The sequence below is a fragment of the Haemorhous mexicanus genome, chromosome 1 (genome assembly GCF_027477595.1).
Source record: "Haemorhous mexicanus isolate bHaeMex1 chromosome 1, bHaeMex1.pri, whole genome shotgun sequence".
NCBI classification, from domain to species: Eukaryota; Metazoa; Chordata; class Aves; order Passeriformes; family Fringillidae; genus Haemorhous; species Haemorhous mexicanus.
Window position 1 is genome coordinate 1306884 of NC_082341.1, and position 16876 is coordinate 1323759.

General features: G+C 49.6%; 1 protein-coding gene across 1 annotated transcript in view; it reads right to left on the reverse strand.

Moving 5' to 3' along the window:
• Positions 1–16876, reverse strand: part of PTH1R (parathyroid hormone 1 receptor) — a 100778-nt gene that overhangs the window by 13938 nt on the left and 69964 nt on the right. Inside the window, exons 6-10 of the mRNA XM_059837969.1 lie at positions 16149–16335; positions 12967–13120; positions 6185–6245; positions 4218–4284; positions 731–825 (exon numbers count right to left, since the gene is read on the reverse strand). Of these exons, the coding sequence (XP_059693952.1) occupies positions 731–825; positions 4218–4284; positions 6185–6245; positions 12967–13120; positions 16149–16335 (564 nt within the window). The remainder of the gene's footprint in view (positions 1–730; positions 826–4217; positions 4285–6184; positions 6246–12966; positions 13121–16148; positions 16336–16876) is intronic.

Consider the following 16876-nt stretch of genomic DNA (forward strand, 5'->3'; position numbering starts at 1 on the left):
AGCCAGGGAGAAGTAAATAAATGGATAAATCAGAGCCCTGACGGGGCAGTGAGGGGAACTGGGAGGCGATTTCCTGCCAAATCTCCCTCCTGCCTCCAATGTGTGTTTGGAAAGGGAGGTGGGAGCGATGAGCTCATGGTTTACATCCCAGACCATTCCGCTCTCCCCCCTTCCCAAGTGTCCTGTTGGGCAGTCCAGGAGATCCCGAGAAGCCTTGGGAGCTCTCAAGAAGCCATGGTGTCCCAGCAATCCGATTTTTCCATCCAATTTTTGACCATGCTACAAATAACCTGAATTATCAAGGGAGGCGAGCTGGCAGAACAAAGGAAAACCAAACAAAAAACGAAGCTAAATTGGAATCTTTTTTTCACTTCAGCCAAGGCACTGAAACACCCGCTCAAGGGCAGGTTTAACCAACAGGCCAAGCTTAACAAAGCACAGGAGGGAAATAAAAATAAGCAAATAAACAGCGCACACAAACAATGTTTTATTTCTGCACTTTGGGTTCAAAAACTGGCTGAAGAGCTGGAATTCCTCCCTAACCTCCAGCAGGCTGGATTTGAAAGGTTTAGGAGAGTTTTAAATTGCTCTGGTTCATTCTGCATTACCACACAAACTTTTTGAGTTATTTTAGGTGGCATCGGTGTCACTCTGGCTTTCTCCACAGCCAAGGGGGTGCACCAAGGACTTTGTCCCATCCCAGAAAGGGGACAGGGCAGGTGACACTCACCTGTACTGTTGTCTCGAGTCACACCTCCCTGCATTCGTCTCTCGGAGCTTGGTTGCGAGGACTCTGATAATATTGATAAAGAGAATAAAATTTACCTGCAGGGAAAAGAAAACAAACAACAAAGAAATGAGAGCCATTAAAAAAATTGGTGCAAATGGGGGAGGTGTTCGGTTGGTGTTTCCCCCAGGTGAGGCAGGGGCTGGGATTGGGGAGGAAGCTCCTCCTGTGGAAGGGATGAGTGTTCCAGGAGTGATCCCAGGGATTTTAACCTTCAGGGAGAATATGGAATGGCTCACAAGGTGTGGGCATCTCACACGGGAACACCTGAGCCAGCCAGCCCAGCAGGCACCTGGAGGAGGCCAAAATGAGGTTTTATTTGTCTTTACAGCCCAGCTGGGATTAAGATCCCCTCAGGATACCAGGAGCACTCGTAGGATGTCTTCCCACATTTCCATGTGCAAAAGGAAAGAGGAACAAGCCCAAGGCACCACGGTGAAGGCAGAGTGAACCTAACTGGAGATGACAGCCCAAGAATGGAGAAGGGCAACGAAACTCCTGGATTTCTCCCATATTTCTACTGCTGAGATTCCTCTGGGAAGTGTTTAGGATGGAGCAGGCGAGGACAGTCAGGGAATATCATCTACTGCCTTTCAGGGAGACACATCTGTGAACCCAGCTCGTGGCCAGCTGCTCAAGATAATTCCAGTGGTGTATTGGAACAGGCTGCCCCAGGAAGAAGTGGAATCCCCCATCCCGGGAAGAGGTGGAATCCCCCATCCCGGGAAGAGGTGGAATCAACCATCCCGGGAAGAGGTGGAATTCCCCATCCTGGGAAGTGGTGGAATCAACCATCCCGGGAAGAAGTGGAATCCCCATCCTGGGAAGTGGTGGAATCCCCCATTCCGGGAAGAGGTGGAATCCCCCATCCCGGGAAGAGGTGGATTCCTGTGTGGATGTGGCATTTGGGGACAAGGGTTTGTGGTGACCATGGTGGTGCTGGGGAAATGGTTGGACTTGACCTGGGAGAACATTTCCAACCTTTGTGACTCCGTGATTCCAATCCTGTCCTACAGGAATGCGCTGAGGAAAATTTAATGGCAACACCTCATGGAGAGGAAAGATGGGCTGGCACTGGGGAGATTCCCATCTTTGTAGAGCTCTTCAGAGCTTGGTTTCCCTGGATTCCACCAGCTGCTGGCCCAGCCAAACCCTTCCATGGGCTTATGGAGAGGGTACAGGCAGGACCATCCCGAAACCTCAGGGAACAGATCCATGTTGTTGGAAAATGCCTACGGATTCCCCTGGAGCCTTCAGCATTTCGAGACTCAGAATTACCCCACCACACACCAGCCTGGAGCTTTAGGGAGGCACCATTGTGAACCTCAAGCTGGATTATCCAGGAGACCTCCTTGGATGCGTTTTGGCTGGAGCCAGAGCAGATCCATGTTCCAGCATTTCCATGGCAGAGATTTCTCCACCACAACCATTGGATAATTGTTCCCATGGTCAGTTATCCTCCCTGGCAAAACCAGGAATTCCCTGGGCTGCAGGGGCTGGTTTGCCGTGGCTTTGTCTCCTGTGGTGGATTCCTCCTCCCTTGAGGAGGTGCAAGCTTGTTTGGAACTGCTCTCCATAAAAAAAGCAGGAAGGTCGTGCCACACCCTTTCTGTCATTGGGATGTCAGTGAAAACTCTCTCCCACATCCATTTCCCTGTTTTCATGAGGTTTGTGGGAATTTTACACCCCTGCAACCCCATTCCCTGAGTTCCATTTGGCTGAAATTTCCTGACTGGCACAGGAATTACAAAAGAGGAACGGACAGACTGACAGGCAGGGAAGGACAGAGCCTGGGGGCATTTAATTCCTTGGAAACCATCTGGAAGGGAAAAACCAAGCAGGATTTATGTCTCTACAGGAGCTTTTCCAGCTTTAAAGGCTCCAAAGTGGGATTTTGTTCTGCATTTGTCAACAAAATTAAAGATGCCCAACCTTATCACACCCAGGAGGGAAACTCCTCTGATTTCCCCAAATGTGCTAAATTTGAAAAGAAATCCAGACAAAGGAATCACATCCAAATTAGCAGAGAGTGGAGAGATTTTAAACCCCTCAGCCTCCAAAATCTCATCCAGAAAATGCAGGGCTTAGTCCAGCAACGTGGGAATGGCAGTAGCAGCCAAGTGAACAATACGAACCCACAGAAATTAAACAGACACAACCCGTGGAATATTTTTGCATAATGAACAGCTGGATTTGCAAATTGCCAGGGCACAGGCACAGCCTCCTGGAGAAACCTTATTTTTTCCAAGGATGAGCCTCAACTGGGCTCTTTCTCCTCAGCTAATTGGCCTTCAAATGAAAAGTGATGGGGTCTCTGGAATTAATTTAATTGGACCATCTGAACTTTCTTCTCCAGCCTCTGCTGTTCCATTTCCAAAGATGTGGTCTCGGTGATGCGTTTCTTCCAAGGAATTGCTGGAGCCAGGTGGAGATTTTCCACCAAAAGGATGAAATCCAGCCCCACCCCAAACCCCAAAAATCTCACCTAATGGCCCAGACGAGCACATCCACCTCGGAAAATTTCCTGCTCTTTGTGTGTCTGGTGCTCTTCTCACCCACATTGAGCATCTTCCAAGGCCTCCTGATTTGGGGGGGCCGGGAGGAAGAGCCTGATTCCAAACTCTCTGGACCGTGGAGAGATTCCTACTGGCTCCACTCGTGGATGAGTGGAAAGGGAGATGGGATTTGGGGGAGTGCATGAGCTCTTTGACATCGATTCCACCAGGAGACTGAGCAATGGAGAACCCCAAATAAAGAGAGCGGGGGAAGAGGGTAATTAATGAATTCATCAATTAGGATGTAATTGGATTCACCTGGTGCAGATAATTAAATCTTATAATTCCCTCTCCAGCTTTGGAGAGCTCTTCCTGTGTTGGGATAATGTCACTTGGATCCTTCCTTTCCCCTCTGGCTCCTGGGTGGGGGTTGGAATAACCCATCCTCAGTGGTTAATGATCCAATCAAAGCTGGGATGGTTTCATTTCCCTTCCCACCTCAGGCTTCCCAAACTTTTACCAGCTCAGAAATGAAGGGATGATCCTGAAACGTGCCTGGGAAAAGCTTTGGTCCAGCCACAGACACCAGATCCCATCTCTTCCCACTGGAGATGCCTGGTAAGAACTTGTTATGATCCCTGACAGTTTCCAAGATCATCTGGGTTGGAAATGTTGCCTTGAGCGTTGGTTTCATTGATGATTTTTGGGTCTTAGCCCTAAAAATGTGGGATTTTTCTCTCTGTGAAGTCACTCACAAGCCCTTCTGCCATATTCAGCTGCCAAAATTCCAGGCAGGACAAGCATGAACCCCTCAAAGTGGTCATGTAGGGACTACTATAAGGCAAGATAACAGGGTGATTAGAGTGGGAAATCCTGGATCAGCTCTTCCCAAGGAGCCAAAGGCCTCCCAGCCCCCTCCCTCATCCCATACTCACCACGATAGCTGCCAGGATGGGCACCTGAATAATCCACTTTAAATTGCCAGCACTCAAGTCCCAACACCTGGGGAGAGATGGACATCCTGTCAGGAAAGCACTGGCAGAGCAATGGACGCCAGAGTTCTGCTGGAAAAATCCCCCTGGAAGGAGGAGTTCCTCCAAAGCCTGGTGGAAGGACCTTGCTCTAACCCTGCCTGCACTCAGTGAGACTTGGGAACATCCCTTTCCTGCTGTAATGCTACTAAAAAATGAGAATATTCCCATGGTTGGGATGGTTCTGCTCCCCAGAGGGTAAAGCTCTTTCCAGCTCTTTCCACACCCATCCAGACTCGTCCCTTCCGGGCAGGAACAGATCCTTTTCCACTTCTTCACTTCCTCACCAGAAAATAATCCCTCCATTAAAAGTTATCCAGGTTTCATGAGCACAGGAGAGGCTGAACTGATGTGGGATCACAGGATCCTGGAACGGGTTGGGTTGGAAGGGACTTTAAAGATGATTTAATTCCAAATCCTGCCATGGGAGAGAGGTTGCTCCAAGCCCTGTCCAACCTGGCCTTGGACAATTCCAAGGATGAGGCAGCCACAGCTTCTCTGGGTGACCTGTGCCAGGGCTTCCCCACCCTCACAGGGAAGAATTTTTCCCAAGATCCCATCTATCCTTGACCTCTGGCAGTGGGAAGCCATTCCCTGTGTCCTGTCCCTCCAGTTCCTGATGAATAATCCCTTCAGCTTCCCTGTAGGCCTCTTCCATCCTGGCCATGTCCCTGCTCATGGCAGGGGGTTGGATTAGGTGACCTTTAAAGGTCTTTTCCAACCCAACCATTCCATGATTCCCCCTTGGAATAAACCTGCACAACTTCCCATGGGGACAGGCGCTGATGGGGTCAGTGATGGGCTTCCACATTCACTTCCTGGGGGTTTCCTTCAACCAAAATCCCCCAAAATCTTTTATCTCCATCCACCTTCAGTCCTTATCCCAGTGAGGACTGGGAAGGCCAGTTGGTGACGTGGATGTTGGGATGTTGGGATGTTTGTTGGGATGCAATCCTCCATCTGCCAGGAAGGGATGGGCTCCATTTGCTCCCAGGAGTTTCCAGCAACCATTGGAAAAGCCGACTCGGTGTTAATTACTCTGCTGGAATTCTCTCCAGCCCTGGAGGCAGGAATGCCACAGCTTTTCCTTATCTGATCCAGGTAACCCCACATGGCACTGGCAGTTTTCCCAGGGCAGCTCCTCAGGGAAGGCGAGGCTGGAAAGCCACCGGTGCTCCCTGGAACCTCTGTGAGGATGAGCTGGTGTCACGGATGTGTCACCCTTCAGCAGCTCTGCTGATCCACCCGCCCAAGCCTGGAGCTGAAATCCCCTCTGGAAAGCAGTGCCTTCCCATGCAGAGCCGTTTGGGAATGCCCAGGGACCCTCAGATGGAGGATCCTGGGGACGTGGAAGCATTTCTGTGGTCAGGCCTGTGAATTCTGGGGGAAAGGCCAGGTTGGACAGGGCTTGGAGCAACCTGGGATAGTGGCAGGAGTCCCTGCCCATGGCAAGGGGTGGAATGGGATGAGCTTTAAAGTCCCTTCCTGCCCAAACCATCCTGGGATTGTAAAATCCACGGAGGAGTCACAGTTCTACCACCCCACCACCAAATTCTCTGCCTGTGCTGCAGCTGCTGTGTCCCAAACTCATCCCTGCCCATTCGGGATTTTAAGGACCCCTGTCTTGTCCCTGCCCAGCTGTGACACTGTCCCTTTATCCCCGGGATAACAACTGCAGGTATTCCCATTTATTGGATCCTGCAGAACAAAGGAAAAACGATCCTTCCCTTCCATCCACCATCCTCCTCCAAAAGTTAATGACGTCAGAGTCGAATTCCAGCTTTGCCTGGTTCTTTTTCCTTTTGAATTCACCCATAAATCCCACAAAACTTTGCATATAAAAGGGAGAGAAGGAAACCAGTGGGACTTACTCTGTGTCGGCCAGAGTGGCTCTGACGCTGGCCCACACTGTGACAAACACAGCAGGGAGTCCTGCAAAAGAACACAGGTGACACCAGGTCAGCGGGGACCGAGGGTGCCAAAATTCCAGGTGGAGTGGGTTAGGGGAAGGTGGAAGGAGCAGCTTTTAATTATTCAGGTATAGCTGAGCCTTGGAAAGGCTGAGCTTTCACATCTGAGAGCTGAACTGGTTCAGTCTGGGGGGCTCACAACAAAGACATTGAGGGGCTGGAGCGGGTCCAGGAAGGAAAAGGAGTTGGGAAAGGTCTGGAAAACTCCTGAGGGAGCTGGGAAGGGGCTCAGCCTGGAGCAAAGGAGGCTCAGGGGACCCTGTGGCTCTGCACAGCTCCTGGCAGGAGGGGACAGCCGGGGGGGTCGGGCTGTGCTCCAGGGAACAGGGACAGGAGGAGAGGGAACGGCCTCAGGCTGGGCCAGGGCAGGCTCAGGGTGGAAACTGGGGAAATTCCTTCCTGGAAAGGGGCTCTTACACATTGGAACTGCCCAGGGCAGGGGGGAGTCCCCATTCCTGGGGGGATTTAAATCCCTGTGGATGTGGCACTTGGGGACGTGATCAAGGGTGGCCTTGGCAGTGCTGGGAATGGTTGGACTGGATCATCTCTGAGGGCTGAGAGTGCTGGGACCTCAGAGGCTGGAACTGCCTTTGGCCAACTCATCCCATGGGAAGCAGAGAGCCCTGCTCTGGAGCCAGGCTGGGAGAGCTGGGAATGTTCCCCTGGAGAGGAGGAGGCTCCAGGGAGAGCTCAGAGCCCTGCCAGGGCCTGAAGGGGCTCCAGGAGAGCTGGAGAGGGACTGGGGACAAGGCACGGAGGGACAGGACACAGGGAATGGCTCCCACTGGATGGGAGATTGGGAATTGGGAATTCCTGGCTGGGAGGGTGGGGAGGGGCTGGGATGGAATTCCCAGAGCAGCTGTGGCTGTCCCTGGATCCCTGGCAGTGCCCAAGGCCAGGCTGGAGCAGCCTGGGACAGTGGGAGGTGTCCCTGCCCAATGATAGAAGGCGGAATGGGATGATCCTCAAGATCTCATTCAACCCAAACTATTCCATGATTCCATGATTCCATGATTCCAATGGTTTTATGCAGCACACCTTCTCCAAGATATTTCCTCCCTTCCTTCACCTCAAAGAAAGGTAGAGCAGGAGTCAGGCTCCAACAGTTTCTCCCAGAAAATCCCTGGATGGATTGGAAGCTCTGTTAAATACGAGAGAGCTGCTGCACAAAGCAGAGAAATGCTAAAATTTAGGATTATGTTTCCAAAATATCCAGGCAAAGTTTCATTCCCAAAGGAACCATCCTGATTTCAGCACAGCTACCCCAGGCCATCATCTTTTCCCTATGAAACGTGAAAAAAAAAAAATTCCCCAATATCCAAATGCAACCTTGTATTTATTTTTCTTTAGGGTCCAGTTATTTGTACAACTGAGTCCCCTACCGGCTTCCCTTAAAAAGCAGGACCCAATCCACAGTAGCTTCTACAAATTTGGGAAGAATGACCCCTTTCAGGTGGGAAAAAAAAAAATTATTAAAAAATAAATAAAGGCGACATTTATCAGCGGGGACTGTGAAGAGGCTGTTCCCAGTCTAAGCTCACTGGGGCTCGGGGATAAGCCCAGGCTTAACTTTCAGCATGCACTTAAGTCTCATTAGGGTGCTTAAAGGTTTTCCTGACCACGGGGTGTGGAGCAGGGACGGCTGTGTCCCACACCCGGGGACAACGGGGCCCTTATCCAGGCTGGGAGCTGGGAATGCCGAGGTAATATAAGAAAGCATAAATAATTAAACACAGAGCCTCACTCAGGCCCAGCGCTCCTACAAAGCCACATTTGTAAGGAATTCATCCCGCTCCACAATTCCCCGTGCTGCTGGCACTGGGAAGAAAATCCTTGACCTGTCGCACTGGGAACTTGGAGAGAGGGAAGTGAGGGCTCGGGGAAGGTGACAGGCACCAGCTCTTTCCTCCTCCCTGACATCCACCCATTCCAGGCTCTGGAAAACCATCCAAGGATTGAATTTTTTGTTGCTCTTTTAGTTTATATCCACTGAGGAACTGCCATGTTGGAAGGCTGTCCATGGAATATTGGATATTCCCGCTACAGCAAGGCTCTAAGTCTGAAGGATGGATTTTTTGGGAGACTTGGATACACTTGACAGGAATCTGTTCCTCTCTTGCCTGTCCTGACCTTCAGAAGAGACACAATTCCCATTCTTCCTAATCCTGTGCTGACTCTGAGCTCCCAAGCAACAATAAAATACCCAGGGGAAAACAGTTATCCCTAAAAATCCCAACATGTGGATGGATGGATGGCTGGGTGGATGGATGGAGGGATGGATGGATGGATGGGTGGATGGATGGATGATGGATGGATGGATGATGGAGGGATGGGTGGATGGATGGATGGATGGATGGATGGAGGGATGGATGTGGGATGGATGGATGGATGGATGGATGGATGGATGGATGGATGGATGGACGGAGGGATGGGCGGATGGATGGGGGGGATGGATGGGTGGATACATGGATGGATGGATGGATGGCTGGATGGATGGATGGATGGATGGAGTCAGGGATGTGCTCCCTGACTCCAGCCCAGCCCCTGCCGTGCCGTGAGCGACTTGTACAGAATCCACATTGTATGCGCTGTGCATTTCCAGCCACACACACAGTGTGTACAATGCAGGTGCTATAAAGTCAGGAATCTCCCCAGCAGCCGGAAAACGGGAAAGATCTGCTGGCCACCCCACCCCCTCTAGGGCTTTTCCTGTGTCCATGTTTCCCAGCAGCTGGAAAAATGGGTTTCATGCATGTGGAGTGAGGGAGCGACTGCTGGAAGGGAGTTTAGGAATGAAGGCCTTGTGTAGGTCTGGGAATTCTGGTCTCAATTCCCTGGGATTTAAAAGCTTCTCTGAGGAACAATGCCTGTGTTTTATGAGTCCCTCTGTGTCCCTTCCTCCTGATGTTTAATGGGAATAGCAATAATACTTTAAAGGCCTCTGGTCCTGCTTGGTACATATTTTTCAGGGCAGGATTATTGCTGCTTGGATAAACATGCAGGGCTCCTCATCATGGATTTTTGGAGCACCTCCCACCATCCTTTTTATCTTTTCCAGGTGTTCCTGCAATCCTCAGTTTGCTGAAATCCAGGGCAGCCCAGCCGTGTGTGTGGGAATCAACGTGGTGTGAAGGAAAAACGCCTATGGAATCAGCTCGGGTTTCCTGGCCATTGGTCATGGCTCCTAAACTTCCTTCAAAAAACAGCTGCAGGGAGCTGGGAGTCTCCCAAGGGATTTATTGTGGCCCATAATGTCATTATTTATTTATTTTGGGTGGGTGCTGGCACGGAAGGAGTTCCTTTCCATCATCAGGGTCTCCCTTGGAAGAAGGGGGTTGAGGACTTTGATGGAGCTTGTGCCAGTGAGGATGTGGATTGAAAATGCTGGACAGAAATCCACGGAGATGACATCAAAAGACTGCTCTTTGTCCTGCTTTTCCCAGAATTAAGATGTTGCAGGGTGATTTTCGCTCCCTGTTTCCACCTTGGAGATTTCCAGGCAGGACAGATTCAATGCTGATTATTGCCAGAATATTCCACTTTTGGGGGCAAATCTGTCTTTTCTGTGGAACAACTATTTATCCCTGATTCCCTGTCACTCATTGCTGCGGTGTGGGCAGGATCCAGTGCCCGCTGCAGGGAACTGGAATTTTTTCCACTGTCTCCGGTGGCTCCTGGATTGGTTTGCCCTTTCCAGTGCCCAAAAATTATCCAAACAATCCGCCTGAGCGGGTGCCTGTGTGGACATTATCATCCCAATCCAAACAAAGCAATCCCAACTGCCCCCGGAGGGGACTGTGTGTTCTCATTCCAGAGGAATTTCCACGGGGCAGCCTCAGGCTCCTGGAAGCCCAGGGATGCTGGCTGTTGTGACAGGTGTGACTCCAGCCCTGTGGTCGCTCCGATAAAATGATTATTCCCTGGCAGAACTTGGGAGAGCTAACGAGAGCAATCCCTGCCTGTCCCAACTTTTTCCCCTTTGGTTTTGCTTGTTAAACACATGGCATTATTTTCCAGCTGCTTCCCTCTCCTCCCCAGTTCCCTCTGGGGAATTGCTTCTTTAAGCCTGCTCTTTGCAGTTTCATGTTATTTTTTGAGAGGGAATTTTTACAGAGCCTGAAGGTTTGGAGGAGGATGAGTTTATTTCTCTTTTCTAATTTAATTTAGTTGGGGTTTTGTTCATTTGCTTTAGCAAAGAGGTGCCATCCAAAGCCCTCTCCGGCCCTCAGCAGCTGAGATAAGAAATGCCAAATCCCCAAAATAGAATCCCAGAATGATCTGGGTGACGAGACACCTTAAATCCCATCTCATTCCACCCCCTGCCAAGGGCAGGGACAACTTCCACTGTCCCAGGTTGCTCCAAGCCCCATCAAATATCTCTTAGTTTGTTGATTTTCCCAAAATTTTTCCAGCTGTCCAGGACCAGGCTTTTCCTGAGAGATGGATTCCCACTTTGGAGTATTTCTATATTTACACTTCCCATCGTTACCATCTGTCAGCACCAGCAATTCCTGACCTATGGAGCAGCTGAACAGGAGGTTTGGAAGCAGCTCCCTCTCTGTATCCCATTTGGGAAGTAGGAAGGCTGGAGAGAGCCCTGCCCTGGAGTATTGGATCCCAAAAATCTGCAATCCTTCATGAACTCAGTTCTGTGTTCCCTGCCTTGCTCTGAGCTCCACCATCAGGGACAGCCACCAACTTTTTTTCCGTAAAAATCTCCGGAACGGGGAGTGGTGCACACCTGAACCGTGTCCTAAAAATGCAGTCAGGATGTGGCCAGGTGGATTTGGGATATGGAATTTGGGAAGTGGGTCTGTGCCAGGTAACCACAGCCCCCCATGACCCCTGGACAGGTTTTCCTGCTAATTCCTGTTTAAACCCACACCCCATTATCCTTCCACACATCCTCAAGGATCATCGGAAACATTCCCTGCTCTCCTCCCAACCTCCAGACTCCGAGACAACTGTGGGCAGTTGTTTTATTGTCCCAGCACCTCGTAACTCCTGGGAAGCCAAAATTAAAGCCAGGAGTGAACAGAAATCCCATTCTCCTCCGAAATGTGCGTGCCCAAAACGTCTTCTCCTAATGAGCCCCTTCCCTGCACCCACATCCCGCCCCTTTCTCGTTACTCAGGGAAAAGATGCCCAAGTTGAAAGAAAAGGAAAATAAGAAACTCTTCCCCACAAATTGCAGGTTTCCAGTGGCGTTCCAAGGCTCAGGAGACCTCAAGGATTTGAACCAGCTGAGGTTTGAGGGAGGAAATCAGAGCTTGGGGCTCTCATTGGGAGCAGATGCTCAAAACCTCACACAGATTTCTGCCCCTCCAGCTCAGCCCTGGTTTCTCAGCAGGAGATCCTGGGAGGAGGTGGGGATAAATCCCTGAAATTGGCTGCCTCATCCCAAATTTAGCCCTCACATTTCCTGCCCTGGAAGGTGGCAAAATGTGGGGGTGGTGAGGCACCACCAGAGATTTGTGGCTGCCCCTGGATCCCTGGAAGTGTCCAAGGCCAGGCTGGACACAGGGGCTTGGAGCACCCTGGGACAGTGGAAGGTGTCCCTGCCATGGCAGGGGTGGGAATGGATGGGATTTGAGGTCCCCCCCAACCCCAACCCCAACCCATCCTGGGATTCCCTGGCTCTTTGTGCTGCCTCTCCAAGCCTGGGCTGATCCTTCTGGAGAGCCTGGAAGGGCCACAGTGAAAACACCACAATTCCAGAATGATAACACCACAATTCCAGAATGATACCGCCACAATTCCAGAATGATAACTCCACAATTCGAGAATGATAACTCCACAATTCCAGAATGATAACGTCACAATTTCAGAATGATAACTCCACAATTCCAGAATGATAACGTCACAATTCCAGAATGATAACACCCCAATTCCAGAATGATAACACCCCAATTCCAGAATGACAACACCCCAATTCCAGAATGATAACACCACAATTCCAGAATGATAACGCCACAATTCCAGAATGATAACGCCACAATTCCGGAATGATAACACCACAATTCTGGAATGATAACACCACAATTCCAGAATGATAAAGGCTTCCCAGTGCTGGAATTTGAAATATAAGGAATTCTTAGAATTTTGAATTTGTAAGTCAAAGTTTAGAGTTAAACATGGGATTTGATTTAAGACTATGGAAAAAGCTTTTAAATTTAGGTATTAAAAATAAAAATGTAGATTTACAGTTTAAAGTAAAGACACGTTAAACTAAATAAAATAAAGTTTAGAGTTTTAGAGTTTAAGACATAGAAAAAATAAAAGTAGTTATAGAAGTAAACAAAAATATTAGAATATAGTATTATAAGTTTGTGTATTGTAATATAAATACCTAAGAAAGTTTATACTGTAATATAAGTAAAAATATTTAAAGATTAGGTTAAAAATAGTGTTTTATTAATCAATAACTCCAAAAAAAGTTTTATAATTAAAGGTCTTATGATCTAAAATAAAAAGTCCAATTTTTTAAAACTCAAAAGTCCCATCTCTAACTTAGTCAAAACTCCCCACAAAAAATTATCACAACCCAGCATGAAAGCATGAAAAGCCTGTCCTTGCAAGAGTTGCTCATCCTGCCTCCATCCCCTCTCCCACGTTTCTGTACACCCACACTTTCCTTCAGGAGCCACCTCCAAGAGGCTTTTCCAGGAGCAGCCATGACTTACCCCAGCCAAATAATGTGAATCCCCAGAGATATTTCTTCTCCGAGAAAAATGCCATGAAGATGAGGCTGTGGAGATAGAGCCCTTCCACCAGGATCCAGTAGTAATTGGTAGCCAGGAAGTAGAGGAAGAAGGTGACAGCTACTTTACAGCCCACCTGCAGCGACCACAGAAGGACAGAGAAGGAACACGGCGTGAAATTCTTGTGCTGCACAAACACACTGAGGTGGGGTGGGGAGCAAGGTGGAGAAAGGAATTAAATCAGAAAATCCTGTTTCAGGGGTTTTTATGTGGGGGAAAACCTGTGGAAGAGCAGGAAAGATGAACTGTTGGGAAAAAGCTCCTGAGCCAAGGATGGTTTTTCCTACAGCAGGTGAGTTGGGAAGTAGAGAAAAAGAGATGATGGCTGGATCCTGCTCTCTCCCAACCCGGTGATGAGGGGCTCACACACTTCTAGAGCAGTTGGGGTTCATCTTTCCCTGTGTTTCATCTTTCCCTGTGTTTCATCTTTTCCCTGTGTTTCATCTTTCCTCTCTGTTTCATCTTTTCCCCGTGTTCCTTGTCCATGTTGGAGGCCAAAGGGCCTTGGCCGAGTTGTCCCTGTCTGGGTGTCCTGCTGAAGCCACAGCACTTGGAATTACAACTCCTTCCTCAGCTGATGGAGAGACCGAGGTGGGGTGGAGTCACTCACCCCATCCTGTCATGGATGGCCGTGCCAGGATCCTCCAGGGCTGTTTGTCTGTCCTCAACAACTGGGAACTCTTGGGAAGGCTCCTGCTGCCTTCGGAGCTAGGTGCTCCAAGGGCAAACAGGACCTTTGGGATTTTCCCTGGAAATTCCAAGGTGTCCCACCTGAGCTGCAAGGTGGGAGATCTGGGACAGACTTCCAGGACATGGTGGAGTTAAGGCTGAGCTCTCGCTCCACGCTGAGCTGAAATCCTTTAATTTTTTGGGAGCAAAACCCTGACTGTGGCCCAACTCCCTTTGGACAAAGCCACCCTGCTTCCCAATTTCTCAGCTCCAGTAGAGACAGGCTGCAAAATACTGGTGCTACTTTGGAGTTAATCTGTACAAAGCCAGCTCTTGTCAATGTGGATATCCCTGGAGTCTGGGAAGTTGGATTTCCCAGGAATTCTGTGGCTGCCACATCTCTTGGCCCATCTTTGTGCTGTCCCTTCCTCTAAAAGGAATGCAAAGGACTGACAGAAAATGCCAATAATACTACCTTGGAAATAAAAAGAGACTTTTTTTTTTATCCTGGCACAGTTCTTTTGCTAATTTTTGTCCATCAATATACACACACCTATACATATATTTGCATATTGATAAGACATGCATACATCACACTCATTTTCTTTCATAGACAGAGGGAGTTAAAACAGCTTGATTAAAAATCCCCCTAAATCAATTAATATTTTTTATATTTATAAAAAATCCCAATCTAAGTTTGATAATATTTTCCATCTTTATTTTTTATATTTATTGACTCAGGCAGGGAATGTGAGGCACTAATTGAAAAGTTCCCACTTTGTCTGGAAACAAAAGAAATCCAGTAATTGTTGCCTTCATCGCTCGCTTGCCTTGCTATTCCAAAGAGTGGGAAATGCCATTAAATGCTAATACCCAAAGAATGCCATAGATTATCCTAATTATTCCTTATAATGAGCCCAGCAAGAGGAGAAACACCAAACAATGCAGTGAAACATTTTGTGTTCTTTCCAAAAAAATGAGAGTTTTGGAGCGTGTTGAGTGAGACTCTGTAAATTAATGACATGGATGTCCGGGGTGGGAAAGGAACACAATGACAAAGTCCCAGTTGGGACACTCGGATGCCCAGTGGGACATTCCCAAACCCTCTGATTTTTCACAGGGTGTTGCTGGTCCCTGGTTGTAGCACAAGCTGGGAAAGACTTGAGAATCCACAGGCAGGAAGTTGATCCCAGAACCCTTGAGGTTGGAAAAGACTTCCATGACCATCGAGTCCAAGCTGTGCCTGGTCCACACAGAGCACCGAGTGCCACATCCAGGAACTCCTTGGACACCTCCAGGGATGGGCACTCCAACCCTCCCTGGGCAGTTCCAAGGCCTGAGCGCTCTTCCCATGGGGAAATTCCTGCTGATGTCCACCCTGAGCCTGCCCTGGCCCAGCCTGAGGCTGTTCCCTCTGCTCCTGTCCCTGTTCCCTGGGAGCAGAGCCCGACCCCCCCGGCTGTCTCCTCCTGGCAGGAATTGTGGGAAGTGAGAAGGTGCCATATCCAGGATTCCATGGGAAATCCGTCATGGTACCAATGACAAGGAGAGCTGAGACCTTCAGGATGCGGGAAATGTGAGGATGGGCTTCATTCCCCCAAGCACATGGACAATGCAGATGTTGCCATCAGAGATTTCTATAGATTGAAATTCCCATGGAATTTTGGAGAAGAGTCCAACGGACCTCACTTCCATTTTTATTTTGGGATGTTGATTCGTCTGCCTGGGTTGACTGCGTTGACTCAACCAACCATAAATGGAGCCTGAGGTTCAGGTTGGACACCAGCAGGAATTTCCCCATGGAAAGGCTGCTCAGGCCTTGGAAGGGGCGGCCAGGGAGGTGTGGAGTCCCCATCCCTGGAAGTGTCCAAGGAATTCCTGGGTGTGGCACTCAGTGCTCTGGGCTGGGGACAAGGCTGGGATTGGGGACCCACCAGCAATTCTGAGGTTGGATGACCTTGGAATTCTTTTCCAACTCAATGATTCTGTCTCTCATAGACACCAGCTCCTTTTTGCAGATGAGCCCCACCCTTTCCTGTGACACCACATCCTCCCCACATTTTCCCTCCCAAAATGTCCTTTTTTCCATATGGGAGGGAGAAAAGTCATGCATTCCCCACCCATGGAAGTGTTGTGAGCCAGGCTGGATGTGCCTTGTGCTGGGATGGTCAGGAATGCTTCCACAGCCATAAATTCCAGAGGGTATCAGGGGAATGTAAATGGGAATCAAACCATCAACCTTGACTGCCACGGGAGCAGCTTTTCCTTAGCTCAGGAATTGGGAATCCCTCTGAACCAATGGACTGAGAATGGGAAAGGACGGGAAGAGGCTGTGAAAGATGAGTAGGGTGGAAAACTCCCCAAAAGAGGATAAGTGTTGAACGAAGAGGACAAAGACATGAATCCTGGAAAACCACTGCTCTGGGAACACTCACAAACTGCGATTTATCCGCTGGAGGTGCTTCCGTGATGGATTTCAAGTCCTCCTCGGAGATCCGCTCCATCTCCTCCAGGGCTGACCCGGAGTACAGGACCGCGTCCTTCACGAAGATGCTGACGGCCCTCAGCATGAAGGACACAAACAGGTGCATGTGGATGTAGTTCCTAGTGCAGTGCAAACGTCTGGAAGAGGAGAAGAAGGATTGGGAAGTTCAGTCCAGCTGTTGGATGCAGCCAGGGCCACTTCTGACTCTGCAGAGCCCCAGCTCCTCCCACTGGCACCGTGTCCCCATGGGGAGCAGAGTGATGGTCACGGCTCCCTGCTCTCCCATGGGGTTGGGAAATGGATTAGTACCTTCTCCAGGGGCTTCAGGGAAGCCTGGAATGGTTTGGGATGGATGGGACTTCAAGCCCATCCAGTCCCACCCCCTGCCATGGGCAGGGACGCCTCCCACTGTCCCAGGCTGCTCCAAGCCCCAGTGTCCAACCTGGCCTTGGACACTTCCAGGGATCCAGGGGCAGCCACAGCTTCTCTGGGCACCCTGTGCCAGGGTCTCCCCACCCTCCCAGCCAGGAATTCCTTCCTAAAATCTGCTCTATCCCTGCCCTCTGGCAGTGGGAAGCCATTCCCTCTCTCCTCTCCACTGCTGCCTTGGATTCCAGAGGCTCCAGAACTTGGGGCCACTGGAAACCTCGCAGAGCTTCCTGTAAACCATGGATTTTT